This window comes from Numida meleagris, chromosome 1, assembly GCF_002078875.1.
Source record: "Numida meleagris isolate 19003 breed g44 Domestic line chromosome 1, NumMel1.0, whole genome shotgun sequence".
Classification (NCBI taxonomy): domain Eukaryota; kingdom Metazoa; phylum Chordata; class Aves; order Galliformes; family Numididae; genus Numida; species Numida meleagris.
In genome coordinates this window covers 113,179,236-113,197,263 of record NC_034409.1, presented here as the reverse complement: position 1 = coordinate 113,197,263, position 18,028 = coordinate 113,179,236, and the positions used below count along the sequence as shown (strand labels likewise).

Sequence of the window (18,028 nt, the reverse complement as noted above, 5' to 3'; positions counted from 1 at the left end):
GTTACAGATTTTAGTTTTATGCTGCAATTGTAAAAATAAATAAATAATCAAAGGATCGGTCTTGCTGAATTTACTCATGTATAAGGATGCACTACAGAAAGGCATTAACATAAGCACTGACACAGTGTTCACCTAGAGCAGAGGAGAACTTTCACACTGACTAAGCTATCTTTAGGCAGACCTATAGTGTCTAACAAAAATGAGAACACTTGGTGACTACTTTCTCACATTACACTGTACAGAGATACAAAGCTGACAAAATGAATATTCGGAAGAATTCATTTAAGTTTCACACTGACACTTCTCCTTCTCTCAACAGAAATTAATACAAATGACAGCTTTGTTTTCATCAGTGTAATAGCAAGCAAAAGACAGTGTGTTTACTCTACTTATTCAGGGGACATCAAAATATATATGCCTGACACAGAAGCCTGGAAAGAATTTCTTCTGAGGACTTGATATATTTCTGGGTCCTTCAGTTTTGATACTAGTAGACAGAAGAAATATAAAGCTGTTAAATTCAAATAAGATTTCAGTTTTGCTTAGAATTCATGACCCCTTATCTCGAGCATGAACACAACATCTGATGCTGTCACATTTGAGAAGCTTTCATGAGGGAACTGACACAATAGAAATTACTGGCAGACAAAGATAATTCCTCTATGAATGCTTGTGGAAAAAAAAAAAAAAAGATTAAAAAAGAAAAAGAAGATTCTCTAAGACAGAGGTGAATATTTTTCAGACTCGTGGGAGAAAGGATAGGCAAAATGAAACCAAAGGAACATATGCCTGGAACAGTAGAGCCTGTGGATGTTCATATCACCATGAGGGCAAGGCAAATTAAGTTGAAGACTAGCCATGAGCCTGATCAGCTTTAACAGCCAAATTATAATTACAGTCTAATATCTGTAACTGGACACAGCATGTAACATTAAGTTCATACTGGGACACGAATGGTATGAGGTATTGATATCCTAACTGCTGCTTCTCTTTTACAGAAGAAGCGTAACGAATTTGCAGCTACCCTTTCAAAAACTATGTTTACGCAGAGATACATTCTATGAATGACTATACAAGTATACTTTCTCTACTGACGGATGGAGGAGAAAAAGAACATCTTATTTCTCTATCCTTCACTAAGTTTATAAAAAAACTCCATGATTTTTCATAAAGCATACACTCTTAGATGAATCTCTTCTAAACCTCACATATGCTTGTTAAAAGAAAGTACATGAAATTCATTTCTAAAACAACATTTTTCAATCGTTTAGTTACGTAATTTGTGTTTGAGACATAAGACGCTCAACACAGACAGACATAAGATGGTTTGCAGAAAACAGTTTTGTTCTTTTTGTTTTAATAATTGTGTCTCTGCAGAGGTGGGACATTGATTTTTTTCAAAGCTTTTTTTTTTTCTTTTCTTTTTTTTCCTTAAACAAAACGCTGGGTAGAAGCCTGAACTCCATCTCTGCAGAAGGACAGTGAGAAAAGGGAGTTCTCTAAGATGAATGACAGTAGTGTACATAATCTCTAACTCCTTCCAGTACATTAATGAGTGATTGTCATTCTTCACCATAATCCAACCATCTCATGCAATGACCTTTATGGTATAATCTTAAAGAAGAAAACCACTTACAAAAGCAAGATGATGATGAAAGTTTTTTAGGCTTCCTAAAGGCAAAGAAACAAGAAAAAATAGCTGATTTTGTACTTTCTACCTACTTCTGAATATCAGAAGTGTAATGATTGATGACTGAGATAGCTGAATACCAATCATGCAGTTACACAAATGGCAGCAAAACCAGTTGATGAGGAAAATCACTCTGCTATACTTCACAATGGTATATCACCATTAAAGGAAAAGGCAAATAAAACAGATTAAGTCCACAAACTTTAGCCAAATGCCTGAGTGCTAGGAGTTAAAATAATAAAAATAATATGGGGGCAGAAGAGTAGAACATATCGGAAAATATTTGTGTAACTATTCTCCCAAATAACTAACAGGTAATGTTCCATTAACATAAAGGCAGAACCCAGGTTAAAAGGCTGATCAACTGGTTGGTTTCAATCTTGTTTTTCCCCAAGCAGAAAACGAGATATTATTAATCTGAAACAGCTGTTCTCAAAATTTATTCATGAGAAATGTCACCAAAGTATGACTATTTCATTAACAAGAAACTTAAAAGTTGATGCAACAGTTAGGGTGTATCTGCATTGCTTGATACTTGGTACAGTTCAGCTAATTAAGTTAACTGAGGTGCATATTTTAACACCTAAAATGTGACAATATATTTGCCAAAGACATAAAACTAGCTATATAAGATTATTTTCAATTAATAACCCACCAAGATTGAATTTACTGAGATTATCTTGTTGCAAATCAAAAAACATTTAATTTTAAAATATCTTGTTGCATTTTTTTTTCCTTTTCTTTCCTTCTTTTAACTACCTCCAGGCAATCTATCAACTTCCCTGTCAATTTAGACAGAAATACCAATATTATAGGGTCTCCATTCTGCAGTGCCAGGGCCTCAGCTAAGGCTGGTGTACAAAAGAGATGAGAAATACTTACACTGGAGAAGTTGTCTTTTTTTTTTTTTTTTTATTAACCAGCAATTTCCTATGACTGACAAGATCAATTTCATTCAAGAAGTATGTGACACACATTTCAGAGTTTGTAAATTAATTTCTTACTAAATTTTTGTTAGAAATGGGAAGGGAAAAAGGACTTGTCTTAGAGGTGCAGTGTTTAACATGTAGAGGACATTTGCTTTAACAATCTAACTAATACGAGCAGAAGTATTTTTCATCATCTATCAACACTTTGATTACTTATATTAAATGCCTATTTCTTAATACTGACCTTAAGCTCAGCGTTCTGTTTTTTCAGAGCTTCCACAGTATAGGAAATTTCTTTCCACGACTCAAGCTTTGCTTTCGCTTGTTCAAGAACCTGTTCAGCTTCTTGTTTAGCTTCTAGCCACTGTGTTGAATCCTTTAGCATCTCATGAAGCTGTTGTCTTCGGCTTTGGAGGTGTCCATGCACATCATCCCACTGGCTCTGTATCTTTTCAACTGGTTAAACATAAAGGAAAAACAAAAGTTGAGTAACTTAAAAGCCTTTTCTTTCTTTTTTTTTTTGAGTAAATATTTCTAGAATTTACCATATTGGAGAGCTCTTGTACTTTTCAGCTGTAACTGCAACTAAGTTTAGTTTAATAATGAAGAGCAGATAAACAGTTGTGGGCTATACAGCATGATACTAAGGGGAACACTGTGTGTTTTGATGCGTATGAAGAAAGAAATGCCAGGCTCATGACTCAAAAAGCATTAAGAAACATAATCACGTTTGAGAAATAAGAACAGCAATCATCTTTAATTCTTACGAAATGAACTCAAGGCTTAATAATTTTGAAGTGCAAGTCCTTTAGGGACTTTAGTAATTTTGTTTTAAGATTTATTGCAAGATATAATTAATGGTTACACTTTCCTAATTCATTAAGACGAATGTTAGCAGACTGCAAGGGCTGTCTAAAACACTATTTGAAAGAAATGTGATTGTGGGGAACCCAATGATCACTAGTGGCATAGCAAATTTGCAAGGTAAAGTATCAGGGGACCTTGTCTTCAAATTAGACAAAATATGACTAAAAAAGTAAATGAAAAAACAATAAGAACTTTGTTCTACAGGAAGAAATAGTCCTTTTTTAAAAATTGTTTAAATTTCCTGAGTTTAGTCAGCATGAACTACTTTTCTTTAAGACTGCTTCACTATGCTAAAAATTCATAGATCTTCTAGGGAAGGGAGCAAAGAATCCTAGAATGCTTGAAAGCAAATGAAATTATTGAACCAACACTGCATCACAGATCCAACAATGCATCTCACATTGCGCAGTTGATTCCAGTGTGGTGAAGGCTAAAGACTCAAGGGATGAGAAATACTTCAGCAGGGAATGGAGACCTCCACCTATCAGTGCTCTTCCTTTTTCTGGAAGAAGGGATAAAGATCTTTGCATGGACTCAGCTGATGTTTAGGGAAAGAGAAAAAAAAAACGGTCAGTATCCCCTATTCAAGTCTGGGGAAAAAGTCTGCGAGTTAGCACGTGGCAGCATGTTGAGATCAACGGGAATGCAAAAGGAAATGAGGAAACAGAATGGGAAAAATGAAGTGCAGTCAGAGCACACCAAGAATAGCCTGGATGGTAGATGATGGATTTCTGCTATAAGCTTTGGCTTAAGAAACAAAGAAACTGTGATCTACAGGAAGGGTGTATAACAGAAATGTTCTTAAACTGCTTAAATAAAATCTTGATGTCATGGCTAGAGCATGTGGCTCAGGGGTTGTGCTGAACATCCAGGGGAAAAGAATGCCTCAGTTTCACAGGCATATGGGATGTAACAGCCAACCAATTTCTTTCACATAATTACTCCAGCTCCTTCCCTGTTAGACACTGAGACTCACAGTATGTTAACTTGTGATTCCTAACAGTGTGGAGATTTTGGTCAACAGAGCTCATAAAACTGTAATAGCTTGCTTATTTTAGTGGATCATGAGAGAACTACAAAAATCACACATTTTTGTTTCATTGTTAGTTTTGTTCAGTTTGTTGTTGCTGTTTTTTAAGAATAGGATGAAGACTGTTGCAGAACTCCCTCAAAAGAAAACTGGGTCTACAACTATATTAATTCATTAAAACAGCTACTCTAAACAAGAAATTCTTTTGCTTCTTATCAACACAAAATCGAAACATTTCTAGGTGGATATGATGTCCCATAAGATTTGTATCCAAGTAACATATAGCAGCAGTCCTTCTCTAGGGACTGTACTTCTCTCAGCAAGTCTGTTTTTCATCATGTACCATGGTCCTGAGATTCCATCACGACCAATTCTTCCACTCATAAGGGAAATCAGGCTGTGTTATGGAAAATGTATTCAGGACATCTCAGGAGACCATTTACACAAGTGATTGAATACATTGCTCCAACTCTCTGAAACCCATTTCCTTGTGAAACACTTGGGTTATCTCCCTCAAAAAGGGAGAAAAAAAGCATCTGATAAGGATACTTAACATAGTGGGTTTTTAATATATATATAATTATATATAACCTTATATATAAATTACTTTTATAAAGAAAAGTAATCTTGCTTTATTAGAGATTTCAAGTAAAGAGTTCAGGAATTTACTAGGTAGTGTGAACAAAATCAAGTTAACAACTTTCTTTTCTTGAACCAGTGAATGACTAACCATTTAACAAAGCACTGCAGTTAATGATTAACACACTATAATGTTCACAGAGCTAATCTGACCACTCTGAGTTAGATTATACCAAATAGCGAAGTACTACAGAAGACAAAATATGCAGAGATAATTTATTAGAGAAAGGCCTATGACACCATTCTTTAAATTACTGCAACGTGAAAATCCCTTCACTATTCTAAATTCATATCTTCTAAATGATGCTCTCATTTGAATGCGGACCCTCAGTTGGTTTTTGAGTAATAAAAAAAGAACCCTCTAAAGCTGAAAATATGATCATTCACTTCCAAAATGTACTGAAAACCTCTAGTTTGAATCAGTGTCTATTCAGGATACATATATATTACTCCCGTGTATACTCTCTAGTGGGATTTTTTACACTGAAGGAAATACCACTTGTAGATTTACGCCAAATGAAAAACTTCAGAAAACGCAGTCTGAGTATATGTTGTCTTAGAACTGATCCCAATAACCTTCAAACAGGTCACGATCAGCCAGACTTACTGACTGCAGATGAAAAGGATCAGAGAAGTGCTATTCAAAAGGTTGTTGGACGCTAGAAGACAATTCATAAAGAATTCCAAATATCATGAGCTGTTGTGCAAGGGCACTGGAAAATATGAAATTCTTTGTCTTACTGGATACTGACAGGAGTAAGATGATGAAAAAAAAATATTTAAGAGTATTTTGCTTTGTTTTAGCGTTCAGTCACCTGGAACCATGGTAACAACCCTAGAAATAAGAAACAGAGCTCCAAAAACATAAAAGAATTGAATGCATGTGACACTGCTGCTCCAGAAAAGAATTTGCCCAAATCTTAGAGAAATAAAGAAAATAATTTGATCACTATTTCCTGCCCTAAACTTAAGATTTTCAATACATAATATTCAATAAATGTCCAAAAATTACACAAAACAAAAACATGCCAACAGACAAAAGGCTGTTGCAAAGATTACAAAATATACTGAAACCAAAATAAGAACAGTCAATCTGGCTAAAAAAGGAAGATCTGGACAGAAAAAGTAATGTAATTGTTCTTATTGTAGCGTAGATCACAATAGAATACTACTGAGTTAAGACACTGATGTTTATATTTTATAATACAGATCACTGCACTTGCATACTGTGATGACCAAGCAGTGAAAACATTCAGATAGACAGAAAGAATTTGGCTCCACATGCACTATTAAAATCACAGAAGTACGAGGATTTAAAATTATTATAACTATGTCAAAAGCCTGTTTTCCTAAGGTCTGAAGCACGTCAGTTTATATTATTCATTACACTTAAGAGCTGTGTCTTCCACATTTCAAAATTTAAATCTCTTTTTTAGTGTGGCACTTCTTTGTATCCAAGTTTCTTCCTCTTTATTCATTTAATTACTTGTGGAAACAGCACAGTATCTTTACTGTAAGAGTCAGTATTCAAAACTATCTCACAAGGATTCTTAATTATTCTGTATAGCATTTCTTTACCAACCAATCTGCAAAGGGACAATCAGAAAAAAATGACAGCATTTTGTTCACAGACTTAAGGAAATGAAATAATTTAAATTTCTTTTATCAATCTATGTTTCCATTATTTCAATTTATAAACAAAATATATTTCATAACAAACAAATCTAAATTGAGTATCAGAATGACAAAATACATACAACAAGCAGAAATATATGCCATTATTTAAAATGACTACAAAGTTCAATACTACCATTAGTCTCTTATATTTAATAAATGAATTGCACAGCTATTTTTATAGCCTCCAACATTAGTAAACTCAATAGAACACACAGAAGTAGTCACAGTATGCTTAAATAAGCCTGACAAACATCTTGCTAATAAATGGTCCAAGATAATATGCTATACAACTTAAATCTTGGGAGACATTTTCCACTTCAAATTATTTCAAAACCACACTTTTCCTAAACACAGTGCTCCAGCTGAAGTCCTCATTTCACTTGACTCACGCAAGTTTTGCACTTGCTTACAAGAAGTGTCCCAGCATGGCTCCAGTTGCTCCCAGTCCAACACTAAGGTCACACAGATCAGTAAGTTAGAAACGTGGTGAGATTCTACCACTATGTAATTTCAAGGTAGCTATTATTTTTTTCATCACTGCTGTTCACTAAGCTGTTCAACAGTGACTACATCACTAAGATGGACAAAAGACATTCTGGTGAACTGTCAAAGGGTTTGATAACTCATTAGAAGTAAGAATAAAGCAAAAAAAAAAGCATTGAAAGCAATCATTTCACAATCTGGTTATAACTGATTCAGTATATTGAGGAAAAAATTATCTTGGTGAAGGAGGCTGCTGACTTAAGATTCAATTTAGTTTATTAACAAAATTTTGTTACACTTCTTTAGTACAATAGATATAGCAGAGAAACAACAAACAAAAATAAATTGTGTTTTCTCTGCTAAGAGTTCCTAGTATTGATAAGGCAAATATAAATCTGTTCTCTGAGTGTTCAATCTCTGTGTTTGTTTTTTTTTAATACAACAGCAGAAGAAACAACAGAAAAGGAATGTGAGAAGAAGCTGTCAGTCACAGGATAAATAACATTCATGTTACTGTACATTTTATTTAGCCTATGCAAAGATGAAAATTCAATCATTGCATACCAGTTAGATAAGTACACTAAATCCAGAATGGACTCCAAAAAAGTGAACAATTAAACAGAATTTGCCAAGTAGAAAACTTCTGTTTTCCTTGTCCAACACATAATTCTAAACAGCACTCATTTTGATCTGTAGGAGAGTGCTTTTCAAAAGCATTGTTGTCAATATATTGACATTTTCTTATAAAAGTAATATTTGCACTGTATCTTCATTCATTTTAAGGCTGGTGGGAGTAATATAGTTGTACAATCTGACATCCTACAGAATATAACCACTGGATAGCAGAATTATGGACAATTATAATTCATGCTACCAAAAGAAACTACTGATGCACTGATACTCTTTAGCTGAAAAATGAAAATCTTTTCATATGCATCTGTGAGTGTTTCAATTTACTTACACCTTGCAACAATGATCATGATGAAAAGACACACACAGCTTGAAATCTAGCCAATTCTGGAAAATGATTTATGAATAGTTCTATATTTTTGTCATAATATCCTGAATTTTAATTTTTTACCCCTCTCTTTTGTAGGAATATGAAACACTCCATGAAGTGAAAGAAAAATGATTATCTGAGATCTTCATTCTTAGGGGACTGAGTAGCCTTACAGAATGGGCTGTCACTGTTGAACAGAATGAAAACATGAGGAAGAAAAAAGTTTACATCCTTTATCAACCATAATAACTTCAGTTGTCAGTGTAAGTAGAGCAGGTTAGAAAATTGGTGGATGAGGTCCTTGTACTGCATTGACAAAATGCTCCTACTGCTTGCAGCCCTACATTATCTGCACAGTCATATGACCACAAGCACAATACACTACATGACAGTGCATGGATTAGACAGCATTAGAAGATAGCAAGACATGGTATAAGGAGCTAAACTTGAAACTGTAATATTAGAAAGTGTCAAAAACATAAAAAAAAGTGTCAGTTTTTGGGGAGTACACGATAAAAACTGTGCAGGCCCAACACTGATATTGGTTACCCAGGAAGAATACTACTTCAGAGTCATCAATACAAGTAATTTTTAAATCATATGCTATCCAAAAACTCACTTATATGTCTTCCCAGAGTTCAAGTCCTTTCCAAAGTGTCTTTCAAAGACAAATACACATTTTAAGCATCTTCATTGTATCTAGAGTAGTCCATCAGGTTGGATTTACTTCTGCTTGAACTGCAGCCCATAATACACTTTTCTTCGAATTTCCAGGTACTGAATTTTGAATTTCATCTTATTTCGTATGCTTTGAATTTATCTATACTTTTTAAAAAAAATTTGGTCTAGTTGAAACTTTTGTGGATGTGTAAAACAATATTTTTCCAATCTTAAAAATTATGTGTGTGTTCTTAGAATCGTAGAATGATCTAAGTTGGAAAAGACATTCAAGATCAAGAGTAATCATCAACCTGACATTCAGGACAAAGTCCAACCATCAACCTTAGCTACTGAGTACTATCGTTAAACCATGTAACTTAGTCCCATTTCTTTTAAGTAAGAATGGGTACTCCATCACTTCCCTGGGCAGCCTGTTCCAGCGATCATCCTCCCTAAAACGGAACTCTTCAGAATGTCCAAGTTAAACCTCCCATGGCACAACTTGAGGCCTTTTCCTTGCATTCTATCACTTGCCACCTGAGAAAAGAGACCAAAACCTTCCTCTCTGCAATCTCTTTTCAGACAGTTGTAGAGAGCAATGAGGTCTCCCCTCAACCTCCTCTTCTCTAGATTAAACAATTTCAGTTCTCTCAGTCACTCCTCACAGCTCTTGTTTTTTAGTCCCTTGAACTTGCTTTGTCACCCTTCTCTGCACACACTTAAGCAACTCAATGTCCTTGTAATAAGCAGCCCAAAACTGAACACAGTATTTGAGGTGCGGTCTCACTAGTGCTGTTTATCAGAGGACAACTCCGTCCCCAGTCCTGCTGGCTGTGCTATTTCTTATACAGGCCAGGATGCCACTGGACTTCCTGACCACCTGAGCACACTGGCTGTCAACTAATGCCCCCAAATCCTTTTTGTCCATGCAACTTTCCAGTCACTCTGCCCCAAAAGTATATCACTGCACGGAATTGTTACCATCCAGATGTAGCACTGGGCATTTAGCTTGTTGAATACCATGTGAATGGACTCAGCCCAATGATCCAGCCTATCTACATCCCCCTACAGAGCCTTCCTACCCTCGAGCAGATCAGCAATCCTGCCTAACTTGGTATTGTCTGCAAAATCACTGGATGATCCCCTCATCCATATCACTGATAAAAATGTTAAACAAAACTTGCCCTAGTACTGAGCCATGGGGAATGCCACTTTTCAAACATGATTTAAGTTTTTTCTTAACTTACATTTTTCTAAGTAAATAAACTATAATTTCTTTTTCTTGAGAAGAAGTTAAAGTTCTCAATTTGTCAATTATTTCTTGCCAAAAGTGCTCTACCTACTCTTATGCCGCCTTCCAGAACAGGAGGTGTCTGACCCGAGTCACCGTCCTCAAGGAGATATTACTTTAATAAAGTCTATCATACAGTATCCCTACACAAAAGGATGTTGGCTCTGTTCTTATGAACAATTGTGACTCTTAGAGAGACTGGTCTAATGAGAGTATTTTGATGGTTGATGCAGAATCCAACTAGGATAATTTTAAAACATTTCTTTTTTAAATGCTGAAGTACTGAACGAGTCACAGGAACAGTTGTAACATCTACCAACTTGCTGCCTGTAGGCTATCATAATGGAGTGAAACTGGGTAGGGAGGAGTATACAGTAGAGAACAGTTGGAGCCAGCCTACTCAGATAGCAATTTAGACTTCATCTGTCCTTAACTCTTCTTGTAAAGAGGTATTTCTTTTAACTTTTTTGTCAGATACATATGAATTCTTCCTTCTTAAATGCTGGCATTAGAAAGTTATCATAACACTTAGCTAAATACAAAAAAAAAACCACTAACCATGTGTCATCTAAAACACTGTATGCATCCCTTAGTTGGTCAGTAATGTGATGAGAGGATTTAGCCAATAAACCAAAAATTAATGGTGGAGTGGGAACTTAGACTTTCTAGCTTAATGTGAAGTCTCTCATTTATTCCATCAAGATCCCAGACATTGCTTTTATGCACCACAAATCTATTAAAGCACTTGTAGAAAGATTATTCCTTAAAGTAACATGTAATGCCAGATTAAAAACAAACAAAAAACCCTAGGCCTTCCAAAAAAAGTCAGGCATAACAAAAAGCATGTATACAAATTAAATTGCATAATGAACAAGTGTATGAGTAATATGTCAGAAAAAGAAAAGAATCGATCTAACTGTCTCTGCTTCTGTGCAATATTCTAGTTTCTAAGCACAGATAAAAAAGGTCTTACAAGGGAAACCATGAAGCAGAAGCACTCGGAGTCTTCAATTGTCTTTTTGGGGGTGATGAAGAACAGTGAGAATCTACCTGAAAGACCTCTCAGGGCATGAAAGTTCTGGGAGAAAAAATGTTAACTTCTTTTGTTTCCCAGAGGCTAAGAAAGATATGCAAAAAGGAAGAGTTAAGCAGATTTATACGCTTTTTAAAAAACATTTACACATATAATCTTATTTTCTTGTTTGATACTTTTGGACTACAATTATTTCCAGCTTTGTAAGTCTATAGTTCAACTTTGCTTCATTTAACTAGGGTAAGTCTATTTTTCTTTTATCTTAAAATCACTTCTGGTAACAAGGCTGTTTCCATATGATCAAACTAATGAAGGTCATTCTGTTCTTTTGGAAGTGTCAAATCAAAAAGAATGAACTGAAAACTGTCAGGTGGTTTCCACTAAGCACCAAGTGAATAATTCTTGAGCACTGTGAAGCATGCTTTATACCTTGCTATATGGAGTGGGAGTTAGAAACCAGACGAAGCTGGTAGGACATCTAAAGAAATCAGTATCTTATAACAGGAAGTAAGCACCTTCTATGGCTGAGCAGTGAGAAGGGCATGCAGGAACTTATTATTTGGAAAACAGGTCCTTCAAAATGCATTCACTGGATTGTCAAGTTGATGAAATTATTTATGTATACAACAGTTATCACCTTTCACATGCAAGTTTTCATGAATTTTTTTCCGACTAAATGAAAAAGGGAACAGATCGCGGTGTTCATGAACTGAAAGACCATTTGCTTTCCATTTTTAAAATGTTATACAATCTGTAGAATTTCAATGTGAGAAGTAAACAACCTCAAGAGAAGTAAGATTCATCAAGATTTAGTATGAAATAGTAAAAAACCCTAAATGTAGCTTTGCTCAAAACCTAAAGAAAAAACAAGAACAACCAAAACATATATGCATACACATATGTAATTATTTACTAGGGAGATGGATAGGCAGATTAAGGAGAGATCAGGGACTCTTCAGTGCCATCAGGGCCCTAAATAGAGCTGGAAGTTTATGAAGAAATGGAGGGCCCCAGCTGACCCAGTCAGTCCCTTGACCAGCTCAGTCCCACTGCTCAGGCAGGTTGCAGAATATACAGCAATGCCAGCAGCAGGGTGCATGTGGACAAGCCACCAGGAGATAATTACTTTTATTTCTGCACAGGTTCAAATATTTGGTTGATACAAAAATGTAACTTTTTAGTAACACAGTGCTAACTGAAAAGCAGATGGTTCCCATGCTAGAATGATTTAACCATCTTTCAAAATGTATGTTTTATTTAATTTCCTTTGCTGTATGTAGAAAATAGGAACCGTATGACTGAACTCCCACCTAATCATGTCTGATGTTTTAGTTACTTTCTTAAAGCTTCCTCATGTAATTATGAAGATTCACATCAGATTTAAAAATAATATTTAGTATGATGGAAGGTACCAGATTATGACTAATATGGTTAACTACATGAGTAAATATGTAAGTAATCCAGTCACTACAGTTTAAAATTTAAAGGAAAGTTTTCAAAGAATTGAATAAATCATTGCTGTCTGTCTTAGGAATATAATTATTAATTATATGTTGTTAGGTGTCTTAATATTTATCTTTTTATTTATCTTAGTATTCCTCTTTTTATCTATTTAAGTATCTGTTAATATTTTTTCTAGGCATTACATTATTTAAGCTACTGATAAGAAAATAATTTACAATTATTAATCAAATATCTGTTCATAGATGATAGCATTTGTAATAACCACCCTACCTACAGAATACTAAAAAAAAAATTCAGGAGAAATACAACTTGTCTGTGACTGCATTTAGAAATGGGACATTAAATTAATGAAATGATATTTTACTTCCTCTGAACATAAACATGGATGCTATTAGCATTATTAAAGTGCATTGGCTTTCATATACTACAGTCTTCATATACTTTTGTGCTTATTCATGCAAAAACATAATGGTCTGCGAAGCAGTTTAAGTCTAGAAATGTGTGAAATTCAGCACTTACTTAATGAAGCATACAGGCAATGAATTTAAGAATTCTTGGTATTACATAACTTTGTGATGCCACTGTACATTCATATTTAGATTATTTTTTTCTTTTTTCTTTCTTTCCTATTTTTTTTTTCTATCAATAGCCTACTATCTTTGCTGAGTTTAGACTGAGACTTGCTTTTCAAATATATCCGCATTAGTTAATCTGTATGCCCATTTGCTTTGTTTTCCATTTAACAGATCCATCTTGAACTGTATGGGCAAGACTGTGGGTGATCTTAAGTATCAAAATACCTAGGAAAATTAAAAATGCACTTAGGAATTCTAAGCACGTGTGAGTATCAGGCTCAAAGTTACTGAAGCAAAGTTTTGCATACCGTTTGTATTTGGTTTTTTTTCCCCCTCAACAAACAAAATAACCTCCACTCTCCACAAAAGCTGTAACGTAAAAATTCAAAATTTAAAGACTGCAGTTGGCTTTGATTCATTTTATAATGGATGAACTGCAAATCTCTTCCTTCTGTTACTGGACATTAAATATTATTCAAGCTGTCAGAATAACATCATTCAAATGCTAAGCTTTTGTTTACTGTTCTCCAGGTCCTGTTCTGTGCCTCTGTAATACTAATGAAGCTGCATCAGCAAGACTAAACTGTCACATTGTGCAAGGGTGAGTAAGAAGCACCGTGGCTCTCAGTCACTGCATTTGTTGCTCTTACCTCTGAGACCACCTGCTAGGCTACAGCTGTATTCCAAGACTGGGAATTATGAGCACAGACTACTGTAAATCTTTCACTGTGCCTCTTGTGACTGTGCCAAACCTTCAAAATCATTCAACTGCTGTGCATCCCCAGCGTGTGCCTCTCAGCAGAGGTCAACTGGGGGAACATTCCTGAGCTCCATTTGCTCACCTGCTCTACAACTAATGAAAATGGAGCACTGGCCACAATACTGAGCTTAGCTCAGGAGATGAACCAACAAGCAATGCAAACTGAGAAACAAACAAACAAAAAAACCACATGAAAATCAGTGGACATTTTAGCTTCGATTTTTACTTTTGCCTTGGAAAGCACACTAAACTTCCAAATTAGCAAGAAGTGATTTCAAAGAAGTATGTGTATTTTGAAATATCTTTATGTTCTATTTTAAGTATAAATTTGAGACATTTTGCACAAAGACCTGAACGAAGTTACCCTGACAAATTTCTTATTTAATAACAGAAATGGAAAATTACATCTATATTATTTTTGAATTAGAATTTTCATAATGTAGCGAGATATTAAATATAGAGCTTCCTCCATGTTATCTTTTCAGTGACAGCTGACTAGAAATTGCACTGCAGACAAAATACTCAAAAAAAAAAAAAAAAAAACATTTACACATCAGACTATGTACTACACTAGCAACTAGAGTTATATAGTTATTGCTTTCAAAATAATCTTCCTGAGATGAGAAAAGCATCGCATATCACAGTTGTTCTAAAACCTGTATTTCTGGTCAAAACATAAATAAACTTTTGTTTTAGAGTTACGATTACAATCTTTTAGAAAAATTGCAAGAATATTGCACTAAATATTCGCAAACGTGAGTTAATTCCTCAAGGCTTTTTCTCCTACCCGAGAGGAACATTTCCTCATCCCTTACACCCCTTTCTGTCTTCCATCTCACATTTGCACCTATTTTCTACATATTCTAGAAGATGCTGTCAGTCTGATGCTGGTTAATCCATACTGAGCTTTCCAACACATAAAATCTCTTATGGCCTGAGATACAAGACCGTAAGACTTAAAATAGGCTAGAAAATGACATAGATTTTTAATTTTTTTTTTTTAATTTAGACCTCTCTGCTTCTTTGTTCATATTCTCTTTGTTACATGGATCCTAGCATTCATGAGACACTAAATGCCCTAAGCTTAATGAACAACACTCAAATGAACACACTTCAAAGTCAGTATTGTGACATGACTGAAACACAGCCAATTTTGAACCTAAAACACTGAATATTTACTACAGAGCTCAACATCCTGCATTGAATAAATCACATAAAATAGAGCAGAGAAAAATTATCCCATGAACAGATTAAACCACTACTGTTGCCACACTAATGCAATGCTGCAGTGAAGAAAGCCAAGTATCAATACACAATAAATCAGAGAGAATAATAATACTGAAAATGTAATTAATATTCTATAAAAACATAACCCTTCATTTCAAACACAGCACTCATTTTGACACTCAAAAAGGTAAATCAGACATAATCACAGTTTGACACTGCCAGGAAAAATTTCCATGGCACTGGCGTTTCATCTGCAGTGCGCAGGTTCCCATCTAATTAAAATATAATGAAACCTTTTCTAAATACTCTGTTTTAGGTTTTAAGTTCTACTCAGATGCCACTACTTCTTCACCACACATCAGACGGTTCAGTGTCTACTCTCCCTTTCCATTACACAGCAAGGGATCCACAAGACAGCTCTCCGACCCTTCATTGTCTCACCTAGTATGCAACAGCCCTGCTGACAAAAAAGATGAAATATAAGCAGAATTTTTATGCTCAATTTCCCCTTTCCTCTTTCTTTGGCATGGTGAAAACTGACACAGTCCTACAGGGATTTTGATCCACTAAACACAGACCAAAAAAACTTTGAACTACAATTTTAGTATGCCTATGGTCCTGAAGACAGTAATAAAAGGAAGTTATTGGAATTATCTACATAGACATATCAGTCACCATCGTGACAACTTGGTGTAGTACATAACAAAATAAAACCACTAGGCTGGTGCAACCACCCAGCAAAGTTCTAGAACCTCTCTCACATAAGCTAATCTAGTATTTACTCAGGGTGGACTTTCAATGGAGCTTCGGGCTGTGCAAAATTCTCTGTTCTTGTTTTATTCCCAACTCAAGCAAAATTAAAACCGTGATAAATTTATATTGAGGACAGCCAAAGTAAAATTTGTAGGCCAAACATATTCCAGGGTATTTAACTAGATTGTCTGAAAACAACTGCAGGTTCCAATATACATTCTCTGTGTATTGCATCCCTTTTAGAAAAAGAGATAGAACACAATGTACACCAAAATCTGCATTTGTCTGATATCACGGATTAGGTATAATCTCTGCAAAGGAGGTCGTTTGTCTCCTGTTTGCTCTATAATTACTACAGAAAATTATGGTCTGGCATAAGTGAATATATACTGCTCTCACACCATTTTTAAAATAACTGGACATCGAGTGTTACCCGTCATATTCTGGATGAAATGTCGGTGATATCCACATAATGGATACTCCTTTTCAGAAAAAAAAAAATCCTTTTTTTTTTTGGTGTTATTTCCATTCATTATCATTTTGACTAATTTGTTTCAATAGAGATAGTATAGCTCTTCTGTTTCTATCATCACAGATTAAAAAAAATAGGTATAGTGCTTACATTTACTTCTAGTCAAATGTACAGCCTTCTATGTAAGATACGATTCCTACCTTGAAACATTGTCCAAAACAACCAGAACAGGTTTACCGCATTCAAACAAAACAGGTCAAAAAAGCTTGTCTTTTGAACATATATGACAGAAAGGCTAGGAGATGAAAAAAAATCCCACCTCTTCTATGTAAAGAATTAAATGCCATGAAATTAAAGACTTTTGTGATGTTACTGACATCTATTATGAGAAAAGATATTGTCACATTTGTACTGCTATCAAGTAAAGAATACCAGCATTGCAGTGTGAGTGTTCCAAAAGGAAAATTCTGATAAAAAGGAAACTTAAGTAAGCAACTCCCGTCAGCAATAGAAAGAATAAAAAGATCACTAAAATCAAGGCAATTCAATATTAAAAAAAAAAGAATTTTTTTATACTTCTATCAACTTCAAAATTTCAATAAAAGCAAAATATTAACATTCTACTCAAAGAGAGCAAAAAGAAGGAAGATAATCAGGATTTTTTTTTGTAAATGTGATGCTTCTTTTAAACCCTGAGCTTTCTGGATCCCTTAAAGAAGAATGGGAATGCACTGAAAACAAAGGATGCCATACTTTTGAGACATATTAGAAATGCTTGAACTAGCATTTAACAGGAAGTAGAAATTCCATATCTAAAAAGAAAGAAAATAATTTTCCATTATCCTGAGCAACCAAACACAGATTTTAAGGTTAGAGAGTAAATTCATTGATTATCCAAGTAAACCTTGTATGAGCACAGCTACAGAATCTAACTGATAGGGAATTTAACACTGAAAAAACAATTCTTAAAACATAGAATGCTTACACAGTTATAAATTGTAGTCAGTTGTTTCCCTCTCTTCCTTTTTCATCTTTGGAGCTTCATCATTGCAGATACTTGCTTGTAATGGAGATGACCTCAGGTACAGTACGAGCAGTGCAAATGTTATTTTTAATGACAAATTATTAACACTACTCCTTTTAACATAGAACATTGATTGAGTCTTTCCAATATCATTCAAGGAGGAAAACATTATTTTCTGATGATCTGGCCAGTACCTGAGTCTTTAGAACATTCTTCTAATACTGAGAAGTTATAGTCTTTCAGTCAAACCTCTTCAGCATTTGTTATCTTCAGATTTTCAAGTATTTTATACAAATGTTAATTAACATTTGTAAAATGAAACTGAATTAAGTTTTGAAAGCAAATGCAATTAAAACCAGATTTTTTTTTTGCTGTAACACTGCAAATAGGAAGTGTCACATTAGATACAGTTAAATATGTTGAAAACTCTAAAATAACTTGGTGCATGCTCTTC

General features: G+C 34.6%; 1 protein-coding gene across 14 annotated transcripts in view; it reads right to left on the bottom strand.

Moving 5' to 3' along the window:
- The window catches only part of DMD (dystrophin), a 1,007,484-nt gene that overhangs the window by 260,934 nt on the left and 728,522 nt on the right, over window positions 1-18,028 (bottom strand). For all 14 annotated transcript variants that reach the window (XM_021408144.1, XM_021408061.1, XM_021408111.1 and 11 more), the window contains one exon: window positions 2,864-3,075. In XM_021408144.1, the coding sequence (XP_021263819.1) occupies window positions 2,864-3,075 (212 nt within the window). The remainder of the gene's footprint in view (window positions 1-2,863; window positions 3,076-18,028) is intronic.